The sequence below is a fragment of the Balaenoptera ricei genome, chromosome X (assembly GCF_028023285.1).
Source record: "Balaenoptera ricei isolate mBalRic1 chromosome X, mBalRic1.hap2, whole genome shotgun sequence".
In the NCBI taxonomy this organism is placed as follows: domain Eukaryota; kingdom Metazoa; phylum Chordata; class Mammalia; order Artiodactyla; family Balaenopteridae; genus Balaenoptera; species Balaenoptera ricei.
The window spans coordinates 135,604,898-135,627,533 of NC_082660.1; the positions used below are offsets into that span (position 1 = coordinate 135,604,898).

At 38.0% G+C, this 22,636-nt stretch overlaps 1 protein-coding gene across 2 annotated transcripts in view; it reads left to right on the forward strand.

The window, feature by feature from the left end:
- VAMP7 (vesicle associated membrane protein 7) overlaps positions 1 to 22,636 on the forward strand; it is a 66,182-nt gene that overhangs the window by 11,676 nt on the left and 31,870 nt on the right. For both annotated transcript variants that reach the window (XM_059910150.1, XM_059910151.1), the window contains exons 2-5: positions 3,283 to 3,437; positions 8,918 to 8,975; positions 10,977 to 11,114; positions 20,625 to 20,715. In XM_059910150.1, coding sequence (XP_059766133.1) covers positions 3,292 to 3,437; positions 8,918 to 8,975; positions 10,977 to 11,114; positions 20,625 to 20,715 — 433 coding nt within the window. In that variant the 5' untranslated portion in view covers positions 3,283 to 3,291. The remainder of the gene's footprint in view (positions 1 to 3,282; positions 3,438 to 8,917; positions 8,976 to 10,976; positions 11,115 to 20,624; positions 20,716 to 22,636) is intronic.

Consider the following 22,636-nt stretch of genomic DNA (forward strand, 5'->3'; position numbering starts at 1 on the left):
GCACAGAGTATAATGGCAATAGTACTTAAAGAGATGAAGACACCCTGTTTCTTAATGTAATTTAAGATTACATAAGCATTTTAAGCAATTACATCATAACACTTCATAACGAACTTATGGTCCGCTAGCACACTAGATCTTTTTGTATTGTTGCTAAACTCAGTTTTCTTTTTGAAGTTGCTAAACGGCTGAGGCTGCTACCTTTTCATCTCTTTGTCTCAGGGACCATATGATTTCTCATCTCTGTTTCTCTTTGTGTTTTTTTCCCACTCCACTGCACGTCTCTTTGACCCTTACCAATGACCTCCTTCCTTATAAAATTTCAGTGACTGTTTTACAGTCTTAATACTGTGTATCAGTGAACAGAGCTGGGAGGTGACACTTGTTCCTTCTTCAAGGTTTCTTTTCCTTTGGCTTCAAGGCCACCACACTCTTCTGGCTTTCCTTTCGCTTTCCTGGTTGGTCCTCCTCCATCTTTGTGGGTCTCTATTCATCTACCTTTCCCTCAACTTTTTGGTATGCCTTGTGTTTTGTTTTTGGTTTTTCCCTCAACTTTGGTTGTGCCTTTGGTTTTTTTCTGTATGCAATGTATCTTTGGCAAATAAAGCATGTTTAAAATGGCAGGTCTAGATGAGCTCATCTAGGATAAGAGAGTGGAGAACCAATCCCCGTGGAAAGTCAACATTTAGAGGTCAGCTAGAGGAGAAGGATTCAGCAAGAAGACAGAAGGAGCAGCCAGACATGTAGGAGTGTTCCCAGAAGGAGGGTTATTCAGCTGTGTTGACTATTTCTGAGAGGTCAAGTAAGGTGAGAATAGAGAAATGACCACAGAAATTTGCAATGTAGAGGCTGTTGGTGATCTTGACAAGCATGGTTTTGCGGAGTGTTGAGGGGAAAAGCCAGATTATAGAAAAGAATTAAAAGAAGATAGAGAAGCAGAGATAGTGTGTAGATGATGATTTTAAGAAATGGAGCAGTACCTGGAGCATGTTACATGGTCAGTTGAGGCTTTTAGGATCAAGGGATATAATGTATGAGAAAGTCATTTGGAAATTATAACATGCTACTACATATGTGTTTGGAGAAATCCAGAAAGAATATGGCTGAGGACACAACCCTGGGAAACACCTTCATTTAGAGAGTGCAATGAAGAGACCCCAAGAGGAGTTCAGCTCAAGAGACACATGAGCATTTCTGTTCTGTATGCTGTCCTTCATACCAAGGACATTCCAAGAGGGAATCAGCGGATTCCCTGACCTCAAGCATTTTATAGTTGCTGTGTTTCACAAAACGTGGTCATGTAAATCACCTGCATCCAGACAGGCTTGGCTTAAGTATATATTCCAGGGCCCCACCTCAGGCCTACTGAATCAGAATTTCAGGGAATGATACCAAGGATTTGAATTTTTAATAAGTGACTCTCACTTTGCCACCCAAGATGACTCTGGCTTATTGGATGAAACTGAACATGTTAACAAATAACATGCCACTCTCATATACACTACCAAACGTAAAATAGATAGCTAGTGGGAAGCAACCACATAGCACAGGGAGATCAGCTCGGTGCTTTGTGACCACCTAGAGGTGGGATAGGGAGGGTGGGAGGGAGGGAGATGCAAGAGGGAAGAGATATGGGAACATATGTATATGTATAACTGATTCACTTTGTTATAAAGCAGAAACTAACACACCATTGTAAAGCAATTATACTCCAATAAAGATGTTAAAAAAAACCAAATAACATTAGGTTGAAGAGTTAGTTGAAGAATAGGAAGATATTTGTTCATCTCTTTTATAAGTTCATGCCATTAAATCAGAGAAACCAGGCTGTTCTGTGGGGAAAAAAAATAGTACAGATTCATAAACACGAGGAAAATACAGGCATACCTCTTCTTATTGCACTTTGCTTTATTGTGCTTCACGGATATTGCTGGGGTTTTTTGTTGTTGTTTTTGTTTTTTTAACAAATCAAAGGTTTGTAGCAACCCTGCATTGAACAAGTCTGTCAGTGCCATTTTTCCAACAGTATTTTGGGTACTTCATGTCTCTGTGTCACATTTTAATAATTCTTGCAATATTTCAAACTTTTTCAGTTTGTTTGTTATGGTGGTCTGTGATCAGTGCTCTGGTGTTACTGCTATGACTCTCTGAAGGCTCAGATGATGGTTAGCATTTTTTAGCAATTAAGTTTTTTAAAATTAAGACATGTACATTGTTGTTTTTTTTAGATATAATGCTATTGCACACTTAATAGACTACAGCATAGTGTAAACATAACTTTTATATGCACTGGGAAACCAAAAAATTCATGTTACTTGTTTTATTGTGATATTTGCTTTATTGTGGTGGTCTGGAACTGAACTTGCAATACCTCCAAGGTATTACTGTAATCTTAAACTCATTCTGTATTGTTTTAGAAATATTTTGTTTAAAAAGGATCTTACCATAATTTATAGAACCATTCCTCTCTTGCAGAAGATTCGGGTTATTTTCAGTTTATTTTTGTGATGGATAATGCCTTCATAGGAGAGGCAGAATATAGTATAGGGATAAAATTGTGGGTTCTAGAACCATACTGCCTGGGTTTAAATCCCATCTTTTACCACTTACTAGCTCTGTAATTCTGGACAAATTATTTAAGTCATTTATACTTCATTTCCCTCATTTTAATGTAAGTATCATGATAGTGTATTAATTTCATTGATGTAAGGATTAAATTAAGTGTTTAAAATGGTGCCTGGCGCATAGTAAGTGCTTAATAAATATGTGCTATTATTATTGTTAATAGGTATATTTGTGAATATAGAATCTAACTGCTGTTGAACTATTTCCCTAGGATAAATTTTCAGGATGGGATTACTTTATTAAAGGATGAAGACATTTTTATGTCCCTTTGCCGTCTATGGTCATTGCTTTTCAGAGGATGATAACAGTTTGTGCTGTGTAATTTGTAAATGCAACCTATCTATCAATGTAATGTACGTGTGTGTATGCATGTATCACATATACATTACATTGTATATACACACACACATAAAAATATATTATGTGTATGCATTTGGTTTGTCTCTAAATATGAATGCATATCAGTGTGGTTTAGATTATAAGCTTTTAGAAGACTGTGACTTTGTTAAGTTTGTTGTTAAGTCTGTTCTGTTTAATGTTACAGTGCCTTGGTCAGTACTGTCTCCAGATGGATGTAGGTAATGATAGTAAGTTACTTTTGAAAGATTATGTCAAAGAAATATTCTAAGTCTTATGTGTCTTTTTTCCTTTTGATAGATCGAAGCCATGGCCATTCTTTTTGCTGTTGTTGCCAGAGGAACCACTATCCTTGCCAAACATGCTTGGTGTGGAGGCAACTTCCTGGAGGTGACAGAGCAGATTCTGGCTAAGATACCTTCTGAAAATAACAAGCTAACGTACTCACACGGCAAGTGAGTTCTGCTCTGTGTGGGTAGCGGGTGAAAGAAGTGAATTATATTATTATAATCAGAACAGTAGAAAACTAGAAAAGCAAGCTTCTCAGTAGATAATTTGAATAAACTGACAGAACAATAATCCTTACCAGCTTAGAAAATGTCTGGTTCTATTAATTTTAAATTTAACTAAAAATTATTTTATTTTGTCATCGAAGTGATATTAAAATATTTTAAAGAAAGATATGGAAATGTTAGATGTAAAAGTGACTCTGCTATAGAGCTCTAGTATATGTGAAGCTTGATGTAGTTAAGATAAAGAATATTTTTTTCTTTCATTCTTTCTGTAAATATTTACTGAGCACTTGACTATCGCCAGACGCTTTGCTTGGTGCTGGGGATACAAGAAATCATTCAGTATTTTCCCTCATGCAGGTTATAGTTTAATGAAGGAGACAGTCATATCCATAGGTGATCACAGTAGAGAATAGAAGCTAGTGGACAGGGGAATGGTATTCCAGGTAGAAGGAACAGCTGGTAGAGAAGTATGGAGGCATATTTAGCAAACTGCAGGTGGTTGTCTGTGACTGGTGCCCAACATGGTGAAAATAAAGCTAGCGAGACTGACAGAAGAGAAGTCCTGTAGGGCCTCATAGGCCATGTTAAGGGGTTGTACTTTACCGTATGGGCAATGGGAAGGCATTGAAAGTTTTCAGCTGGGGTGTGACGTGGTAAGCTTTTGCTTTAGAAAGAGCACTGTCGTGGCTGGTTGGAGAATGAATTGGAGGGGGCATAGGTGGGAAATCTTAGTAATCATAAAAAGTGCCTCCACCTTCCTCCTCAGTACTTAACAATCTTTTGTTACCTAACTCATCCTAATTTCCTTAGACCCTATCTCAGAAGGAGGTCCTTATTGGTTTCCAGGGCCAACTCCTTGTATAATTTAGGATCTAGTCTAAGCTGCTGTAAGAGAGAGACCCCAAAATACAGTATTAATTTATGAGATAGCCCAGAGATGAGTACTTCGGGACTGGTGGGGTGGCTCTGCCATTTTTAATTACTGCCTTCCAACTCTGGCCAAGGCAGCTTCTTCAGTTCTTGTTACTTCCCTGTGCTTGCCCAGTATTTTTAAAGGCAAAGCCCAGAAGTGGCCTGGCAGTTTATTGTTCACTGCATAGTTATGTAGCTAACCTAGCTGGAATGGAGACTAGAATTTGTCATCTCTAGCTGTGCAGCCATATGCTCAGCTAAAACTCTGTTACTCTGGAGGAAGTTATAGGACATCAGGAGACAGCTTGCAACCTTCCAGTCTACTCTTCTGGGCCACGAAAATATTAGGATGTACTCTTCTTCCCAAACATAGAGCATACCTCCTCTCTGCAGGAGGTGGCCCCAAAGACTCATCTGATCGCTGTGTCCAGCTCCAGGTCCAGACAGTCTGAGTGATACACAGTCCTCTCCATCATGCCCAGGAGTGGCTCCTGTGGCCCATTAACAACAAACTAAAAGACAAGTCATATGATCTCCCTGTTTCACCAGCCCAACCCAATAGACATTGGTGGAATAAGAACAGCATCACCAAGTGGAAGTTGTAAACCCCGATTTAGAAAAGGGAAGAACAAGAAACACATAGATGCCACTGCTTCTTAGCAATATTCAAATAACTACTCCACAGCAATTTCAGAGACTCCTATTCTGACCTGGGTTCTGCTTTCTTGGAAGAAATTCTTCATCTTTTCTCCCTTCGTTCTCCAGGAGGCTCTTCCTGGTCCATTATCCTCTCTGGCCACATCCAGAATGGGTGTTAGTGTGTCATCTTTGGGAACTGTATAGGTTTTGTAGTCTGTTACTTCCTGGTGTAGTTTAGGGGCTAAGAAGTTACCTCTGGGTTAAATGACCTCGGTTTCTTGTGAGTATGGCTTTAGGGTTTCTTCAAAAATTTATTGGGCTCAACGATCGTGTTTCTAGTCAGTTCCCAGGAAAATGCTCAGGGAAAGCACATGTCATCTTTGTAGAGGCAAGGCTGGGAAGTAGGGCATGTTTCTTCCACTCATATTTTATCAGGCAGAACTTAGTCACTAGCCATATCTAGCTACAAGGGAAACTAGACTATGTAATCCAACGAAAATGTGGTTATAGTGCAAGAAAGTGATGTTATCCATCTGCTGTGTCTTTCCACCTGCATCTGACCCAGTCCTACCCGGTATCCTTTGGAGTAAGTCTCTATCGCTGAATTGTCTTTTCCTTTTAACCTTCTGCCTTAGTTTCTTTCCTATAATCATGTTTCATCATCCCAATCAAAAATATCTTTTATTACTGTACACCAACAGAAAAAAGTACATTTTACTGTATGAAAATCATTTCTCCCTGAAATCTGACCTTTCTCTTGCTATTTCTTTCTTTCTTTAATAGCATCACCAGTCATTCAGTTGGCTAAGCCTAAAACTTCAGAATCATATTTGACTTCTTAACCAAATCCTTGCCATTCTCCTACAGGAGGTATTTCAGTCTCCTCTATCCTCACTTGTCACAGTGTTTGTTCAGGCATTCATTGTTTCTCATTTCTAGTAACCTCCTCCTAGCTGGTTTTTCTGCTTCTAGTTGATCCCTCCTTAAATCTGTATTTCACATTCCTATGATTATACTTTCTTGCTTAAAACCCATTGCTTTTAGAATAAAGCCCAAACTCAGCCTTCACAGTTTTGTCTATTCCTGACTTTTCTATCCTTATCTCTATAGAAATCTTTGTCATTCCCTGACCTATCTATGTTATTTCAAGCTTTGGTATATTTTTTTCATGATTTTGCGTCTTGGAATGTCCTTCCCTTCCTAGGCCCCCTGGTAAATTTTTGCTCATTTTACAGGTTCCAAATGAAATACTTTCTTAATTGTCACTTTAATCCTTCTAAAAGGGCAGTTCTGATCATGTCCCTTCCTTCAGCAGGTACTCAGGGTAAAGTTCCTTAACACTACTTGAAAGATTCTTCAAGATCTGCCCCTGCTCCCTTCTCTGGCCTTATCTCTCATTACTTGAGCCCTCAGTTTTGTTCTCCAGCCATACTCAGCTATGTGCATTTCAATGCTGGGTTCTTTCTCTCTTCCTAGCCTTTGCAATAGCTATTACTTTTAAAAAATCTGAGTTTGTCTTCCTGAGCTTATATGTTTCCTCTTCTGGAAACCCCTGAACTCCAAGACTGGGCCAGGTGCCCCCTTTGTGTGTGTCTCCATAGCATCGTGTGTTTATTCATATTGTAGCACTTGTGATGCAGTGTTACAATTGCTATCTTTATTTTCTGTCTCTGTCCTCTGACTGTAGGCTCCTTGATGGCAAGGACCACACCTCATTACCTTCTGTGGTCTTTGCACCAACGTACTTCCAAGTGTGGTTTAGGAGAAACAAATTTTGTGGGGAAAATGATGACTTTCATTTTTGCACCTATAGTGTTTAAGTTGTCTGTGGTACTCCAGTTGGATATGTCTAGTAGACAGTAGCATATGCAGGCCTGGAGCTCAGGAGATAGGTCAGATTTAGATTTGGGAATCATTATAGTTGTAGTAGCTGAAAACAGATATCGACAGCAAAACAAGAGAGTGGATGCCACCCTCCAGGGAGTGTGTGTGAGAAAAGCAGGGGGCTGAGGATGCTGCAAGACATCAACAGAAAGCGAAAGAGACTACCATATAAACCAGGCAAGCCTGGTGTCAAGAAATCTAGTGGAGAGAAAACACTTTCTAGAGGAAGGAAGTGATCAGCACTATCAAATGTGTCAGAGAGAGCCACTGGCTATGCAGTGTGGAAATCATTGGTGGAGTTGATGTGAAAAATTTCAGTGGTGGAGGAAGACATTTTGCCTGAGTTCCCATACCTCCTTGTAATTCATATCAAGCCTCTATGTGAACATTAATCATACAATTCAACAAGTATTCTTGTCTGTCTACTTGCCCAGGGTAGAAATCTGGGAAGCAAAATAGACTTATCCCTCTGCCTCACCCCCAGTAGCCAGTCATCAAGTTCTATTATTTCTTCTCAGTCCCTTCTTCTTCATTGCCCATAGTACTTTAGTTTGTTTCTCTCACTGTTCTACTTCAGTAGTCTTCTGTCTGGTCCTCCTTTCGGTCAGTTCTCCACACTTTAGCCAAAGCATCCTTTTATGTGGCAAATCTGATCACACTCCCAAGCTAAAACCCTTTGATGCTTGTTCATTGTTCTTAGGGTATAGCATAGTGAGGTTTGAAAGTCTTATACAGCATGGTATTTGCTTACTTACAACCTCATTTGTGCAAGCGGTTTATTTTTTCCTTACATTCTATACTCTAGTCCAGGGGTCCTCAAGCCCCAGGCTGCGGACCAGTGGTGGTCCAAGGCCTGTTAGGAACCGGGCCACACAGCCAGAGGTGAGTGGCGTGTGACCAAGCAAAGCGTCATCTATTGCTCCCCATCACTCCCATCACTCACATTACTGCTTGAACCATCGCTCGCTCACATTCATTACCACCTGAACCATCCCCCCAATCGCTCGCATTACTGCCTGAACCATCACCCCTTCCCCACCCGTGGAAAAATTGTCTTCCACGAAACCGGTCCCTGGTGCCAAAAAGGTTGGGGACAACTGCTCTAGTCATATTAACTAATTTTACTTTTAAACCCAGTATTTGCTCTTTTATCTCAAAGCCCTTAAGCTTGTTGGTCTCTCACTCTGGAACACTCTTGCTTGTTCTTTTTGCCGTCTCTTAGTCTTCAGGTCTCAGCTCAGACATCACTTGCTCCAGGATGTCTTCCTGTTACCCTCTGACAAACTCTGTTAGGTGTCTCCTCTATGTCCCCACAGCACCATGTACTGCCTTTAACTCCTTATCATCCTGCTTACTATGTTGTTCCACAATTGCCTGCACTTTCATCTCTGTAAAGGCAGGGACTGATGGTTTTGCTTATTTGTATCCTCAGCACCTAGCCCAGTAACTGGTTCAAAGTAGATGCCAAATAAATGTTACTGTTGAGTATTTGGTAGAAAAAGTGTTTGCTATGAGATCTTAGGAGAAGGCAAAGAAGACTGTATGGCCCATTTGGGGGTTATTCTTAATTACGTGTCCCTCAGATGTCATCTCTTGTTCAAACCTTAAGTATCTGGGAATTCCCTGGTGGTCCAGTGGCTAGCACTCGGTGCTTTCACTGCCAGGGCCCAGGTTCAATCCCTGGTTGGGGAACTAAGATCCTGCAAGGCACGTGGCACAGCCAAAAAAAAATGTCCAATTATGCTTTTGTAGATATTATTTTAATGGGTAATGTGCATAACATTGCACTATGTAGCTTGTTTTAATTTCTTATTTATTTCTATCAGTTTGACTTCAGAGGAACATGTATACAGGGGAGAGGGAGAATAGACAGTATCTGTAAATAATATGGTCACGTTGGCAGTACTAAAATTTCTTAAACATAGATAGAAGTGAAAGAGATATTACTCATAACCACAGTAAGTTTTATATCTTTTATTCTACAGTTATTTGTTTCATTACATCTGCCAAGACAGGATTGTATATCTTTGTATCACTGATGATGTAAGTAACTTGAAGACATGTTGCTATTTAAGTATGTGTAATGTTAATAGAGTCAGTTCTTAATTATCTCTATCTGTGGTAGGTAAAGGTGATGTGAATATAACTGTCTGTAGCTGGAAATTTTTTTTCTATACTTTGCATTTATCATATAGAGCAGCAAATCAAAAGAAAAGTTGATATCTGGGTATATGCAAATCAGCTTGGTTTTGTAGAGTTTTAGCTTAACCTCTTGTAATTTCTACATTTATTCTATTGTGTAGTGAGAATTGGTGTTCATAATTATGATTCTTTGGTATCAGACCCTCTCAAAATTTATTTATCTGAAATAGTAAATAGATTATTTCACCCCTCCAATCAATAGTGAATTTTTTTTAATGTATGTGGACTTTGGGAAAACGAAATCACAATACATTATGATCAGCTTTGTAAGCCTGTCGTTCACATTGGTAGGTTGTTGAGTATTTGTAGCTTCTAGACGGAAAATGCTCAATAACTTAACGGTGGTCATCAAGGTCCTTTCTCCTCTCTGCAATCCTAGTGTCAGCTTCTTCCTGGATGCATTCCCCTTATGGTTGCATGGAGCCACATGCTTATTTATTTGTGTCCAAAAAAGATGGACTATGTCTTCTCAAGTCTCTTACTGTAGGAATGAGGAAACTTCCCAGACGCACACCCTACCCTCCCCGTGCTTTCAAAGTGGACTTCTTTTCATGACTTACTGGCTAGGACTAGGTTACATACTTATTTCTAAATTGATCACTGACAAGAGACATGGAATTGGCATGATTGCCATAGGTCAGGGTTCTTACGTTTATTGTGTCACAGACCCCTTTGGCACTCATGGGCCCCTCCCAGAATTTTTTTAAATGTGATTATAAACAAAACCAATTATATTGAAATACAGTATTCAAAATATTTTAAATATTGATATAGTAATATATATGCTTCTTTATGAATTCATTAAATAACAAGTTCTACTCATGGGTCTAATAAATAAAAATTATTTTGATGTGGTGATGAGTATAAATAATATTTTGAGAGATGTTTGTAACTGATGGTATATGAAAAAAAGACTTCTCTTGGTGACAAAGTCACAGGTACTGTTTAATACTTATCTGGTTTGTTACTACATTCACAATTGAAACTTGAGTTAAAGATTGGTGAAAATGATGATGAGATTTTTTTTTTCTATCCAAGTACATCAGCTCCTTGAATTTGGACCGTTGACCCCACTTTAAGAACTCTTGGCTTAGACTAATCATCTTAGGTGAAATGGAGATGAGTGTCAACCACAGTGATCATCACAATGATTTATATTCCCTGATTTCACAGTGTTTTCTAAAATTATTTTTAAAATACAGCTATATCTGAAATGACTGATGTGAAAGTGCTTGGAGTAGGTGAGAAATATCACTAAATTTGGGATGGTCAGAGTTGAGTCTTATATTTCTTGAGCTATAATTATATTTTTGTATATATGTTACACACACACACACACACACACACACACACACACACACTTTTTGACTGGGGCTAGATAAGAGTACATCCCTTGATCTTTTCAAATGTACCACCACTATTGAAAAAAATCAATTCAAACTTTATGTCAATAGTGTTATCTTTGTATGTGAAAGACTGTACTACTATTATGGATTTCTTAAGCATCTTCTTGCGCTGGGCTTTCTAATAGATCCTGTGAAAGATATAGATAGAGTAAAACCCAATTCCTGCTCTCAAGAAGCTAACCTAGGTACTGTTATCTTAGTTGGCAGTAATCAAACATATTTGGATTAGACTCTCAGCTCTTTCATTTACTAGTTGTTTCACCTTTGGCAAGTTAGTTACCTTTTCAGAGCATTTGTTTCTTTCTCAGTAAAATGAGGTCAGTTCCTCCTCATAGAATCATTGCTTAGTAAATGTTAGTTGTTCTTATGGTTGTTGTTAATCATCCATATCATCTTTGTTTACTGGAATGTAAACTCTGTGTTGATCTCCTTTCAGGATTTTGAGCGTTCCCGAGCCTTTAATTTTCTGAATGAGATAAAAAAGAGGTTCCAGACTACGTATGGTTCAAGAGCACAAACAGCACTCCCATATGCCATGAATAGTGAGTTCTCAAGCGTCTTGGCTGCACAGCTGGTAAGATCTTTCTCAGGATATAGTATTTGATTCATATCTTCTTTATTACCTTAAAGCACCATGAATAAAGGGGACTCTGACCTGCAATGTATTTTTCTGATTGTGTTATTATATGCCAAGATAGTAAAACTTACCTGATTAAAAAAATATATACAGGGGCCATTTTAGGATGGAAAGTGAATAATTGGTGATATTCTCTATAAATGGTGGTCAGAGTATCTCAGGGTTGGGAAAGAGATTAAAGATCATCTACTTCAACTACCCATTTAATGTGTAAATCCACTCAACATGCCAAATGGCCTCTTAACCTATATATTAACCTCTACCCTCCCACGAGGCAAATTTAATTTTTGAACAGCTCAGTCAGTCATTTGAAAGTCTGTTCATCTGTATGAATACTTAATTATCTGCTCAGTCAAGTTGTACATATGTATACACCCGTGAAATACCACCCTTTTGAAGATACAAAACATCTCCATGACCCTAAAGGATTCCTCATATCCCTTTGCAGTCAGTTCCCTCCCCGTCACTCTGCGTCACTCTGCCTGAGGCAACCACTGCTCTATTTTCTGTCGCCATAAATTAGTTTTATCTTTTCTAGAATTTCCTATAAATGGAATCATACATTATATACTCTTTTGTGTCTTCCTTGTTTTGTCAGTGTAAGCTTTTTGATATTCATCCATGTTGTATAAATCAGTAGTTTCCTTTTTTGCTGAGTAGTATTGTATGCATATACCACAATTTGTTTCTCCATTCACCTGTTGCTGGATATTTGAGGTACTTCCAGTTTTCAGCTATCACAAACAAAGCTGTTATGAACATCCATGTACAAATCTTTGTGCAGACATGTGTTTTTATTTCTCTTTGGTAAATACCTAGGAATGGAATTGCTGGGTCATATGGTGAATGATGTTTAATTTTATAATGAATTGTCAAACTTTTTTCCAAAGTGGTTGTACCATTTATATTCCCACTAGCACTTGCAGTGTTTCTGCATACTTGCCAACACTTGTTATGGTCTGTCTTTTTAATGTAATTCGTCCTTGTGGGTGTGTAATGATGTCTCATTGTGGTCTTAATTTGCATTTCCCTGATGACTAAGGATGTGGAGACCTTAAAAAAATGCTTACCTTTTATCCATGAAACTATTTGAGTGCAAAGACGTAAGTTTTATCTATGATGGTGTTGTGAATGAGAAAAAAAGACTTACTGTAATTGAATACGTTCCTTTTCACTTCTTTTTAATACCCTTTTTGAGGATTACACTTCTAAATATGCATCCTGTAGGGATGAAGTTCCTTTAAATAGTTATAAATCTTTACTATTCAATCAGTTGGTTTGTTTCATACTTCCACTAGGAAACATTCATATATGTGAAGCTATGTAAAACATCACCAACAAAATATATACCAGTGCCCATTTGAAAGTAAATAGGGTCAGGTTGGTGGCCAAGATGGTGGAATAGGAAGACCCTGAGCTCACCTCCTTCCATGGGAACTCCAAAATTACAACTATTTACAGAGCAACTATTGATGAGAGAGATTAGAAGACTAGTAGAAAAGATCTTATACAACTGAAGATATAAAGAAGGAACCACAGTAAGACAGAGGGGCAGAGACACAGTATAATCAAGATCCATACCTCTGGGTGGGTGACCCACAAATGGATAATTACAATTGCAGAGGTTCTCCACAAGGAGCGAGGTGTCCAAGCCCCACATGAGGCTCCCCTGGGGTCCTCCATTGGGAAGATGAGCCCCCAGAACATTTGGCTTTGAAGGCCAGCGGGACTTAATTTCAGGAGTGCCAGAGGGCTGTGGGAAATAGACTCCACTCTTAAAGGGCATGTATAAAATCTCACATGCTCTGGAAACCAGGGCAGAAGCAGTAATTTGAAAGGAGCCTGGATCAGACCCACCTGCTGATCTTGGAGAGTCTCCTGGAGAGGCAGGAGGCACCTGGAGCTCACTCTGGGGACATAGACACTGGTGGCAGCCTTTTTTGGGAGCTTGTTCTACCATCCTTTACTAATGGAGCTCGCAAGCACCATTTTAGAATCTTCCCTCTAGCATATTAATGCCAGGACCTGGCCCTGCCCACCAGCCTATCCGCACCAGTACTGGGACACCTCAAGCCAAGCAACTAGCCAGGCAGGGACACACCTCCACCCACCAGCAGGCTGATTGCCTTAAGAACCCCTGAGCCTACAGCTACTCCAGGACCTGGCTCTGCCCAACAAAGGGCCCAGGACCTGGCCTGAACACCAGTGTGCCTGCACTAGCCCTAGGACCCACTGGGCACTGGCCCTGCCCACCAGCAGACCAACACCAACTTCGGGACACCCCACACTCCACAGCCAGCCATCTCAGAAACTAGCTCTGCCCACCAGCAGGCCAACACCAGCTCTGGGACCCCCAGGGCCCTGCAACCAGAGACCCCAGCATCCCCTGGACCTCTACAGCCAGCTGCCTTGTGACCTGGCCCTGCCCACCAGCGGCTGACAGCCTCCACACAAGGCAGGGTCTGGCAACCAACCAGACTGGGGGCCAGCCATGCCTACCAGATTATCCACAGTAGTCAGCCAGCCACAACAGAAGGACCCACACAGCCCATGTAGGAGGTATCCCTATAACATACAGCTCTGGTGACCAGAGGGAAGTGCACTGCTGGGACTCGTAGGACGTCTCCTAGAAAAGGCCAACTTCTTCAAGGTCGGAAAATGTAATCAAATTACAAAATACATAGAAATAAAAAAGGAAATTAGGAAAAACGAAGGCACAGAGGAACATGTTCCAAGCGAAGAAACAAGATAAAATCCCAGAAGAAGAGCTAAGTGAAGTGGAGATAAGCAATCTACCCAATAAAGAGCTCAAGGTAGTGATTGTAAAGATGATCAGAGAACCCAGGAGATGATTGGATTAACAGAATGAGAAGTTAGAATTTTTTAACAAAGAGAAAGTGTAAACAATGACCAAACAAAGGTGAATACAATAACTGAAGTAAATACATAGAAGGAATCAACAGTGGATTAGATGATACAGAGGAATGGATCAGTGAGCAGGAAGACAGAGTAGTGGAAATCACTGAGGCTGAACAGAAAAAAGAATAAAAAGAATCGAGGACTGTTTAAGAAACCTCTGAAACAACATCAAATGTACTAACATTTGCATAATAGGGGTCCCAGAAGGAGAAGAGAGAGAAAAAGGGGCAGAGAACATATTTGAAAACATAGTAGCTGAAAACTTCCTTAACCTGGGCAAGGAAACATATCTAGGTCCAGGAAGCACAGAGTCCCAAACAGGATCAATCCAAAGAGGACCACACCAAGACATTGTAATTAAAATGGCAAAAATTAAAGAAAGAATATTAAAAGCAGCTAGGGAAAAGCAAAATGTCACATACAAGGGAATTCCCATAAGGCTATCAACTGACTTTGCAGCAGAAACCCTGCAGGCTAGAAGGGAGTGGCATGATATATTTAAAGTGGTAAAAGGGAAAAACCTACAACCAAGAATGCTCAGCAAGGCTTTCATTCAGTTTTGATGGAGAAATCAAAAGTTTTACAGATAAGCAAAAGCTAAGAGTTCAGCACCATCAAACCAGCTTTACAGGAAATGTTAAAGGGGCTTCTCCAAGCAAAAAAGAAAAGGCCACAAGAAGAAATATGAAAATTATGAAAGGAAAAATCTCATTGGTAAAGGCAAATATACAGTAAAGGTAGTAAACCAACCACATATAAAGCTAGGAGGAAGGTTACAAGAAAAAGGAGTAAAATCACCTATAACCACAATAAAGGATACACAAAACAAAAAAGATGTAAAATATGTCAAAACAGTAAATGTGGTGGGAGGGGGCATAAAAATGCAGGGTTGTTAAAATGCATTTGAACTTAAGAGATGAGCAACTTATAATAATCACGTATGTATATATAGATTGCTACATATAAACATTATGGTAACCACAAACCAAAAATCTATACTAGATACACACACAAAAAAGGGAAAGGAATCCGAACATAACACTAAGATACTCATCAAATCACAAGGGAAGAGAGCAAAAGAAGAACAAAAAAGAAGTATAAAAATAACTGAAAAGCAGTTAACAAAATGACAGTAAGTACATACCTATCAATAATTAAATGTAAATGGATTAAATGCTCCAATCAAAAGACATAGAGTGGCTGAATGGATACAAAAACAAGACCCATATATATACTGCCTACAGGAGACTCAGTTCAGATCTGAAGACGAAAACAGAAAGTGAAGGGATGGAAAAAGGTATTCCATGCAAATGGAAATGAAAGGGAAGCTGGGATAGCAATATTTATATCAGAGAAAATAGGCTTTAAAACAAAGTCTGTAACAAGAGACAGAGAAGGACTACTTAATGATAAAGGAGTCAATCCAAGAAGATACAACAATTGTAAATATATATGCACCCAACATAGGAGCACCTAAATACACAAAGCAAATATTAACAGACATAAAGTGAGAAATTGACAGCAACACAATAATAGTAGGAGACTTTTTTTAAAATTTATTTATTTATTTACTTTTGGCTGCATTGGGTCTTCATTGGGTTGCATGGGCTTCTCATTGTAGTGGCTTCTCTTGTTGTGGAGCACGGGCTCTAGGCTCGAGGGTTTTAGTAGTTGTGGCTCTCGGGCTCTAGAGCACAGGCTCAGTTGTAGCACACGGGCTTAGTTGCTCCCCAGCATGTGGGATCTTCCCGGACCAGGGCTCGAACCCATGTCCCCCGCACTGGCAGGCAGATTCTTAACCACTGTGCCACCTGGGAAGCCCAGTAGGAGACTTTAACACCACACTTACCTCAATGGACAGATCATCCAGACAGAAAATCAATGAGGAAACACTGGCCTTAACACATTAGACCTAAATGGGCTTAATTGACGTATATACAACATTCCATCCAAAATCAGCAGAATACACATTCTTTTCAAGTGCACATGGCACAGTCTCCAAGGTAGATCACATGCTAGGCCACAAAACAAGCCTCAGCAAATTTAAGAAAATTGAAATCATATCAAGCATTTTTTCTGACCACAATGCTATGAGGCTAGAAATCAACTATAAGAAAAAAAAAACTGCAAAAGACACAAACACATGGAGGCTAAACAATATGCTACTAAACAACCAATGGATCACTGAAGAAATCAAAGAGGAAATAAAAAAATATCTGGAGACAAATGAAAATGAAAACACAATGGTTCAATATCTGTGGGATCCAGCAAAAGCAGTTTCTAAGAGGGACATTTATAGCAATGCAAGCTTACCTCAGGAAACAAGAAAAATCTCAACCTAACATTACACCTAAAGGAGCCAGAAGAAGAAGAACAAGCAAAACCCAGAGTTAGTAGAAGGAAAGAAATCATAAAGATCAGAGCAGAAATACATGAAACTGAGACTAAGAAAACAATAGAAAGGATCAATGAAACTAAGAGCTAGTTCTTTGATAAGATAAACAAAACTGATTTAGCCAGACTCATCAAGAAAAAAAAGAGAGGTCTCAAATCAATAAAATCAGAAATGAAAAAGGAGAAGTTACAACAGATAACCACCGAAATACAAAGGATCATAATAGACTACTATGAACAATTATATGCCAATAAAATGGACAACCTAGGAGAAATGGACAGATTCCTAGAAATGTACAATCTCCCAAGACTGAACCAGGAAGAAATAGAAAACATGAACAGAACAATTACCAATAATGAAATTGAGTCAGTAATTTTAAAACTTCCAACAAACAAAAGTCTATGACCAGATGGCTTCCACAGGTGAATTCTACCAAACATTTAAAGAAGAGTTAACACCTGTCCTTCATAAACTATTCCAAAAAATTGCAGAGCAAGGAACACTTCCAAACTCATTCTACAGGTCAGCATCACCCTGATACCAAAACCAGACAAAGATATCACAAATAAAGAAAATTACAGGCCAGTATCACTAATGAACATAGATTCAGAAATCCTCAACAAAATATTAACAAACCGAATTCACCAATACATGAAAAGGATCATACACCATGATCAGGTGGGATTTATTCCAGAGATGCAAGGATGGTTCAGTATCTGGAAATCAATATGATATACCACAGTAACAAATTGAAGAATAAAAACCATATGATCATCTAAATAGATGCAGAAAAAGCTTGACAGAATTCAACATCCATTTATGATAAAACCTCTGAACAAAGGGGGAACATACCCCCAAATAATAAAGGCTATATATGACAAGCCCACAGTTAACGTCATACTCAGTGGTGAAAAGCTGAAACCCTCTAAGATCAGGAACAAGACAAGGGTGCCCACTCTTGCCACTTTTATTCAACATAGTATTGGAAGTCCTAACCATAGTAATCAGACATGAAAAAGAAAGAAAAGGAATCCAAATTCGAAAGTAAAACTGTCACTCTTTGTAGATGATGTGATACTATATATAGAAAATCCTAAAGATACTGCCAAAAAAACTGTTAGAAATAATAAATTCAGTAAAATTGCAGGATACAAAATTAATATATAGACATCTGTTGCATTTCTATACACTAACAACAAACTATCAGAAAGAGAAACTAAAAAACAATCCCACTTACCATCACATCAAGAAGAATAAAATACTTACGAATACATCTAACTAAGGAGGTAAAAGACCTGTACTCTGAAAACTATAAGACCTTGATGAAAGATATTGAAGAAGACACAGATGAAAAGATATACTGTACTCATGGATTTGAAGAATTTATATTGTTAAAAATGACCATACTACCCAAGGCAATCTACAGATTCAATGCAATACCTATCAAAATACCAATGACATTTTTTACAGAACTATAACAAATAATTCTGAAGTTTGTATGGTGACGCAAAAGTTGCAGAATAGCCAAAACAATCTTGAGAAAGAAGAACAAAGCTTGAGGTATTACATGCCCAGATTTCAAACTATACTACAAAGCTACAATAGTCAAAACAGCATGGTACTGTCACAAAAACACACATAGATCCTGGAGCAGAACAGAGAGGCCAGAAATGAACCCATGCTTATATGGTCAATTAATCTACGATAAAGGAGGTAAGAATATAGTGGGAAAAAGCTGTCTTTTCCCCTCTTCACCAAATGGTGTGGGAAATCTGGACAGCTACATGCAAAAGAATCAAACTGCACTACTTTCTCACGCCATGCACAAAAATAAATTCAAAATTGATTAAAGACTTAAATATAAAACCTGAAACCATAAAACTTCTAGAAGAAAACATAGGCAGTATGCTCTTTGACATTGGTACTAATAATATTTTTTTGGATATGTCTCAGGCAAGGGAAACAAAAACAAAAATAAACAAATGGGACTTTATCAAATTGAAAAGCTTTTGCACAGTGAAGGAAACTACCAACAAAATGAAAAGGCTGCCTACTGAATGGGAGAGGATATTTGCAAACAGTATATCCGATAAGGGCTTTATATCTACAATGTGCAAAGAACTGATAGAACTTCAACATCTAAAAAACAAACCAACTATAAAGTGGGCAGAGGAGCTGAATAGCTGTCTTTCCAAAGAAGACATACAGATGGCCAACAGGCACATGAAAAGATGCTCAACATCACTAATTGTCAGGGAAATGCAAATCAAAACCACAATGAGATATTACCTCACACTTGTCAGAATGGCTGTTTTCAAAAAAGGCAACAAATAACAAGTGTTGGTGAGGATGTGGAGAAAAGGGAACCCTCCTGCACTGTTGATGAGATTGTAAATTTGTGCAGCCACTATGGAAAACAATATGGAGATTCCTTCAAAAGTTAAAAATAGAACTATTGTATTATCCAGCAATTCCACTCCTGGGTATTTATCCGAAGAAAACAAAAACAGTAATTAGAAAAGGTACATACACCCCTATGTTCATCACAGCATTATTTACAACAGCCAAGATATAGAAGCAACCTGAATGCCCATCAAGAGATAAATGTATAAAGAAGATGTGGCATATACACACACACACACACACACACACACACACACACACAGGAATATTACTCAGCCATATAAAAGAATGAAATCTTGTCATTTGCAACAACATGGATGGATCTAGAGGCTATCATGCTAAGTGAAATAAGTCAGAGAAAGACAAACACTGTATGATTTCACTTATATGTGGAATCTAAAAAACAAAACAAATGAACAAACTTAACAAAACATTAACAGAGTTATAGATACAGAGAACAAATACCTGGTTACCCGAGGGGAGAATGTTGGGGGTAGGAAAGAATAGGTGAAGGAGATTAAGAGTTATGGACTTCCAGTTGCAGTATAAATGAGTCACAGGTATGAAATGTGCCATGTTGGGAATATAGTCATAACTATGTAATATCTTTGAATTTTGACATATCGTAACTAAACTTATTGTTGTGATCGTTTTGAAATGTGTAGAAATATCAAATCACTATGTTGTGTAACAGGAACTAACATAGTGTTGTAGGTCAATTATACTTTAAAAACAAACTCATAGAAAGAGAGATCAGAGAGGCGGGGTTGTGGGGAGGGGAATTGGATGAAGGCAGTCAAAAAGTACAAACTTCCAGTTATAAGATAAATAAATACTAGGGATATAGTGGACAACATGATAAATATAATTAATAATGCTTTATGTTATGTATGAAAATTGTTACGAGAGTAAATCCTAAGAGTTCTCATCACAAGGAGGAAAAAAGGTAAATAGGGTTAGCTGGCAGCAAAACTTTCAATTTAGCTGGTTTGTCTTTAGCTCCTGATGTGTGTGTGAACCTCTAAACAAATCTGTGCCAGGATCCTTGACTATAAATGGAGATAATAATAATGGCATCTTCGTCATAGAGTTTTTGCATGGATTAAATAATATCCCCTATTTGAAGCACTTAGCACAGTGAAGTGACTGGAATATTGTGTATTAAGCAGTCCACAATTGTTTGCTATAGATAATAATTTCAAAATATATACTGTCTTCAGTGTCTTACATTTCTAGATCCTATAAGAAGCCAATGAAAATAGGACGCATACGCTGATCCCAACAGATACAAGAACAGATGCTCAGAAGCTGGGCCAGTCCCTACCTCATCATACCCAAGAAATGGGGAAAAATTTAGCATACCCTTTCCCCGTCCTGCTCCCCCTGTCCCCACTACAGTCTTTTCTCCTTTCTTCCTTGTCTGAGCACAGATTATATAACACCCTACTTCTGCCCCAGGAGTCTCAGATGTATATTTGATATAATATGTTTAGCTTTATTTCATTTAAAATAAGGTGATTTTTTTATACTATAACACTTATATTTCATATGGTAGCAAGTTTTATGCTTGCCTATATTTTTGGTAACAATTTTTGAATGAAGTGACATCTATCTTTTGTGCCAAAGATAAAGACAATTTTATAGCATTCTTCAATGTCATTCCTCTTCTTTTTGTTTTCGTATTGTAAATAATGTCTGGGTATCATGAGTTAAATCATATTTTTTTATAGAAGCATCACTCCGAGAATAAAGGCCTAGATAAAGTGATGGAGACTCAAGCCCAAGTGGATGAACTTAAAGGAATCATGGTCAGAAACATAGGTATGTTTCATGGCATACTCTGCATGCATGAGGGCAAAAATGATAATAGATTACTTGATTGGGGTCAAATCATTCTAGAGAGGCTGAAACAGCACTTCCTTATTCATAATATTGAAAGCTAATTGTCAGCTGAGATATGGATATTACTTACCTATGATACTGCCTGCTGTATGATGGTTTCTTTTTAGCACTTATGACTATTCATTCTAAATTTGTTAGCTTGCTTAGCAAGACTAATTTCCAAGACCCTTAAACAGTTCAGCAACTTAGAATAATTTAGTCAGTTTTGGCTGGAAATACCCAGATAGTTGATATCATCAGTATAGACACTTAAAGTATAACTATTTGATCTCTTTAGAAAGTTTGTAGCTCTTGACTGAGAAAGAATTGCACCAAAAAACTGTTGTATTCTTCAAGAGAATGAACTATGGCATGAATTCCATTGGCCTGTGTTTTGTCAAGAACCTATTTACCACATTAAAATAATCCAGAGAAATGCACTGTTTATTTTTAAATTGATTATAACAGTGGTATTTAGATTTAGGATGATGTTAATTTTTTAATAGCACCAGTTCTCACGATGTAGTCCCTGGGCCGCCAGCATCAGCATCCCCTGGGAACCTGTTACAAATGCAAATTTTCAGGCCCCACCCCAAGCCTACTGAATCAGAAACTCTTGGAATGGGAAATCTGTGTTTTCACAAGCCCTCCAGAGGATTCCAGTGCATACTCAAGTTATAGAACCACTCTTAAATATATCTTTTAAGAGGAATGTCTTGCAGAGAATAAATTCTTAATATAAAATTGAACAAAAATTAGTATATAAATGCTTTACAAGATATTTAACTGAGACGTCATTTTGTAAATGTCCATTTAGTTACAATTTTGAATCTACTATTTGAATTACTTTTACATTTATTATTAGAACACTTAAAAGTTATGAAAAGACATTCTAAAAAATTTACTTTGTCTCACCATCCTAAAGTTTCATTTATATTTTCTTTCCTTTAAATTTTTATTCACATGTATACATAGTTAATCATAGTTTATATTCAGTTTTGTGGAGGCAGTATAATAGAGTAATCAAGATTTGGAGTCATACATGCCTGAGTTTGAGTCCTGATTTCACTTCCTACCTGCTGTTAGGCCTTGATCAGTCCTTTAACCTCTCTGACCTTTATTCCTTAATCTGCAAAAAGGAAGTAATAGAACCTGAGGTTACCAGGATAAAAGAGGTAATGTATGTAAAACACTGTGTACGGTGCCTGGCACATAGTAAGAGCTGAATGATTGCTAGCTGTTAGTCTACTTTATGCTCATACAGTGTTTCTTTGAGTTATATCACAGGTTACCAATTATGTCCTTATGTTGGACACTTTGGGTCTTTAGAGCATTATTACTCAGAGTGCTGTTTTACAACCAGATAAGGAGCTTGCTCCAGAATAGAAGTCAGTGCTGTGCTTCCTTCATTGAGAACATCTTGCTATGAAAATGTCAATTTGACTGAACAGTATACTTGGAGACTTAGTTGAGCAGTAGCAGACACTCTTAGGTAGCACTGATTTAGAGTTTGTGTTATAGTAACAGTACTGTTATAAATGTTTCTGTGCCTATTATATTTTTCTTATTTTGTTGAGATTAGTTCCCAGGAATGGGATTAATAATCAAAAGGCAGAAACATTTTTATATTTCTTAATATGTATGTCTCTTGGTTATTTGAAGTGATTTCCTTTCATTGATTTTAGTTTTAAATATAGGTCTAGATGCAGACTAGAGAACTCTTAAATATATCTTTCAATATACCTATTGAAAAACTACTAATATTTTTCTCTTTTTTTGGTCACCAAATATATTCATTTTTGCCTAAAAGTGGAAGCAGCCAACTGCTACAGTAGTATTTATTGCAGATGCATAATGTTTC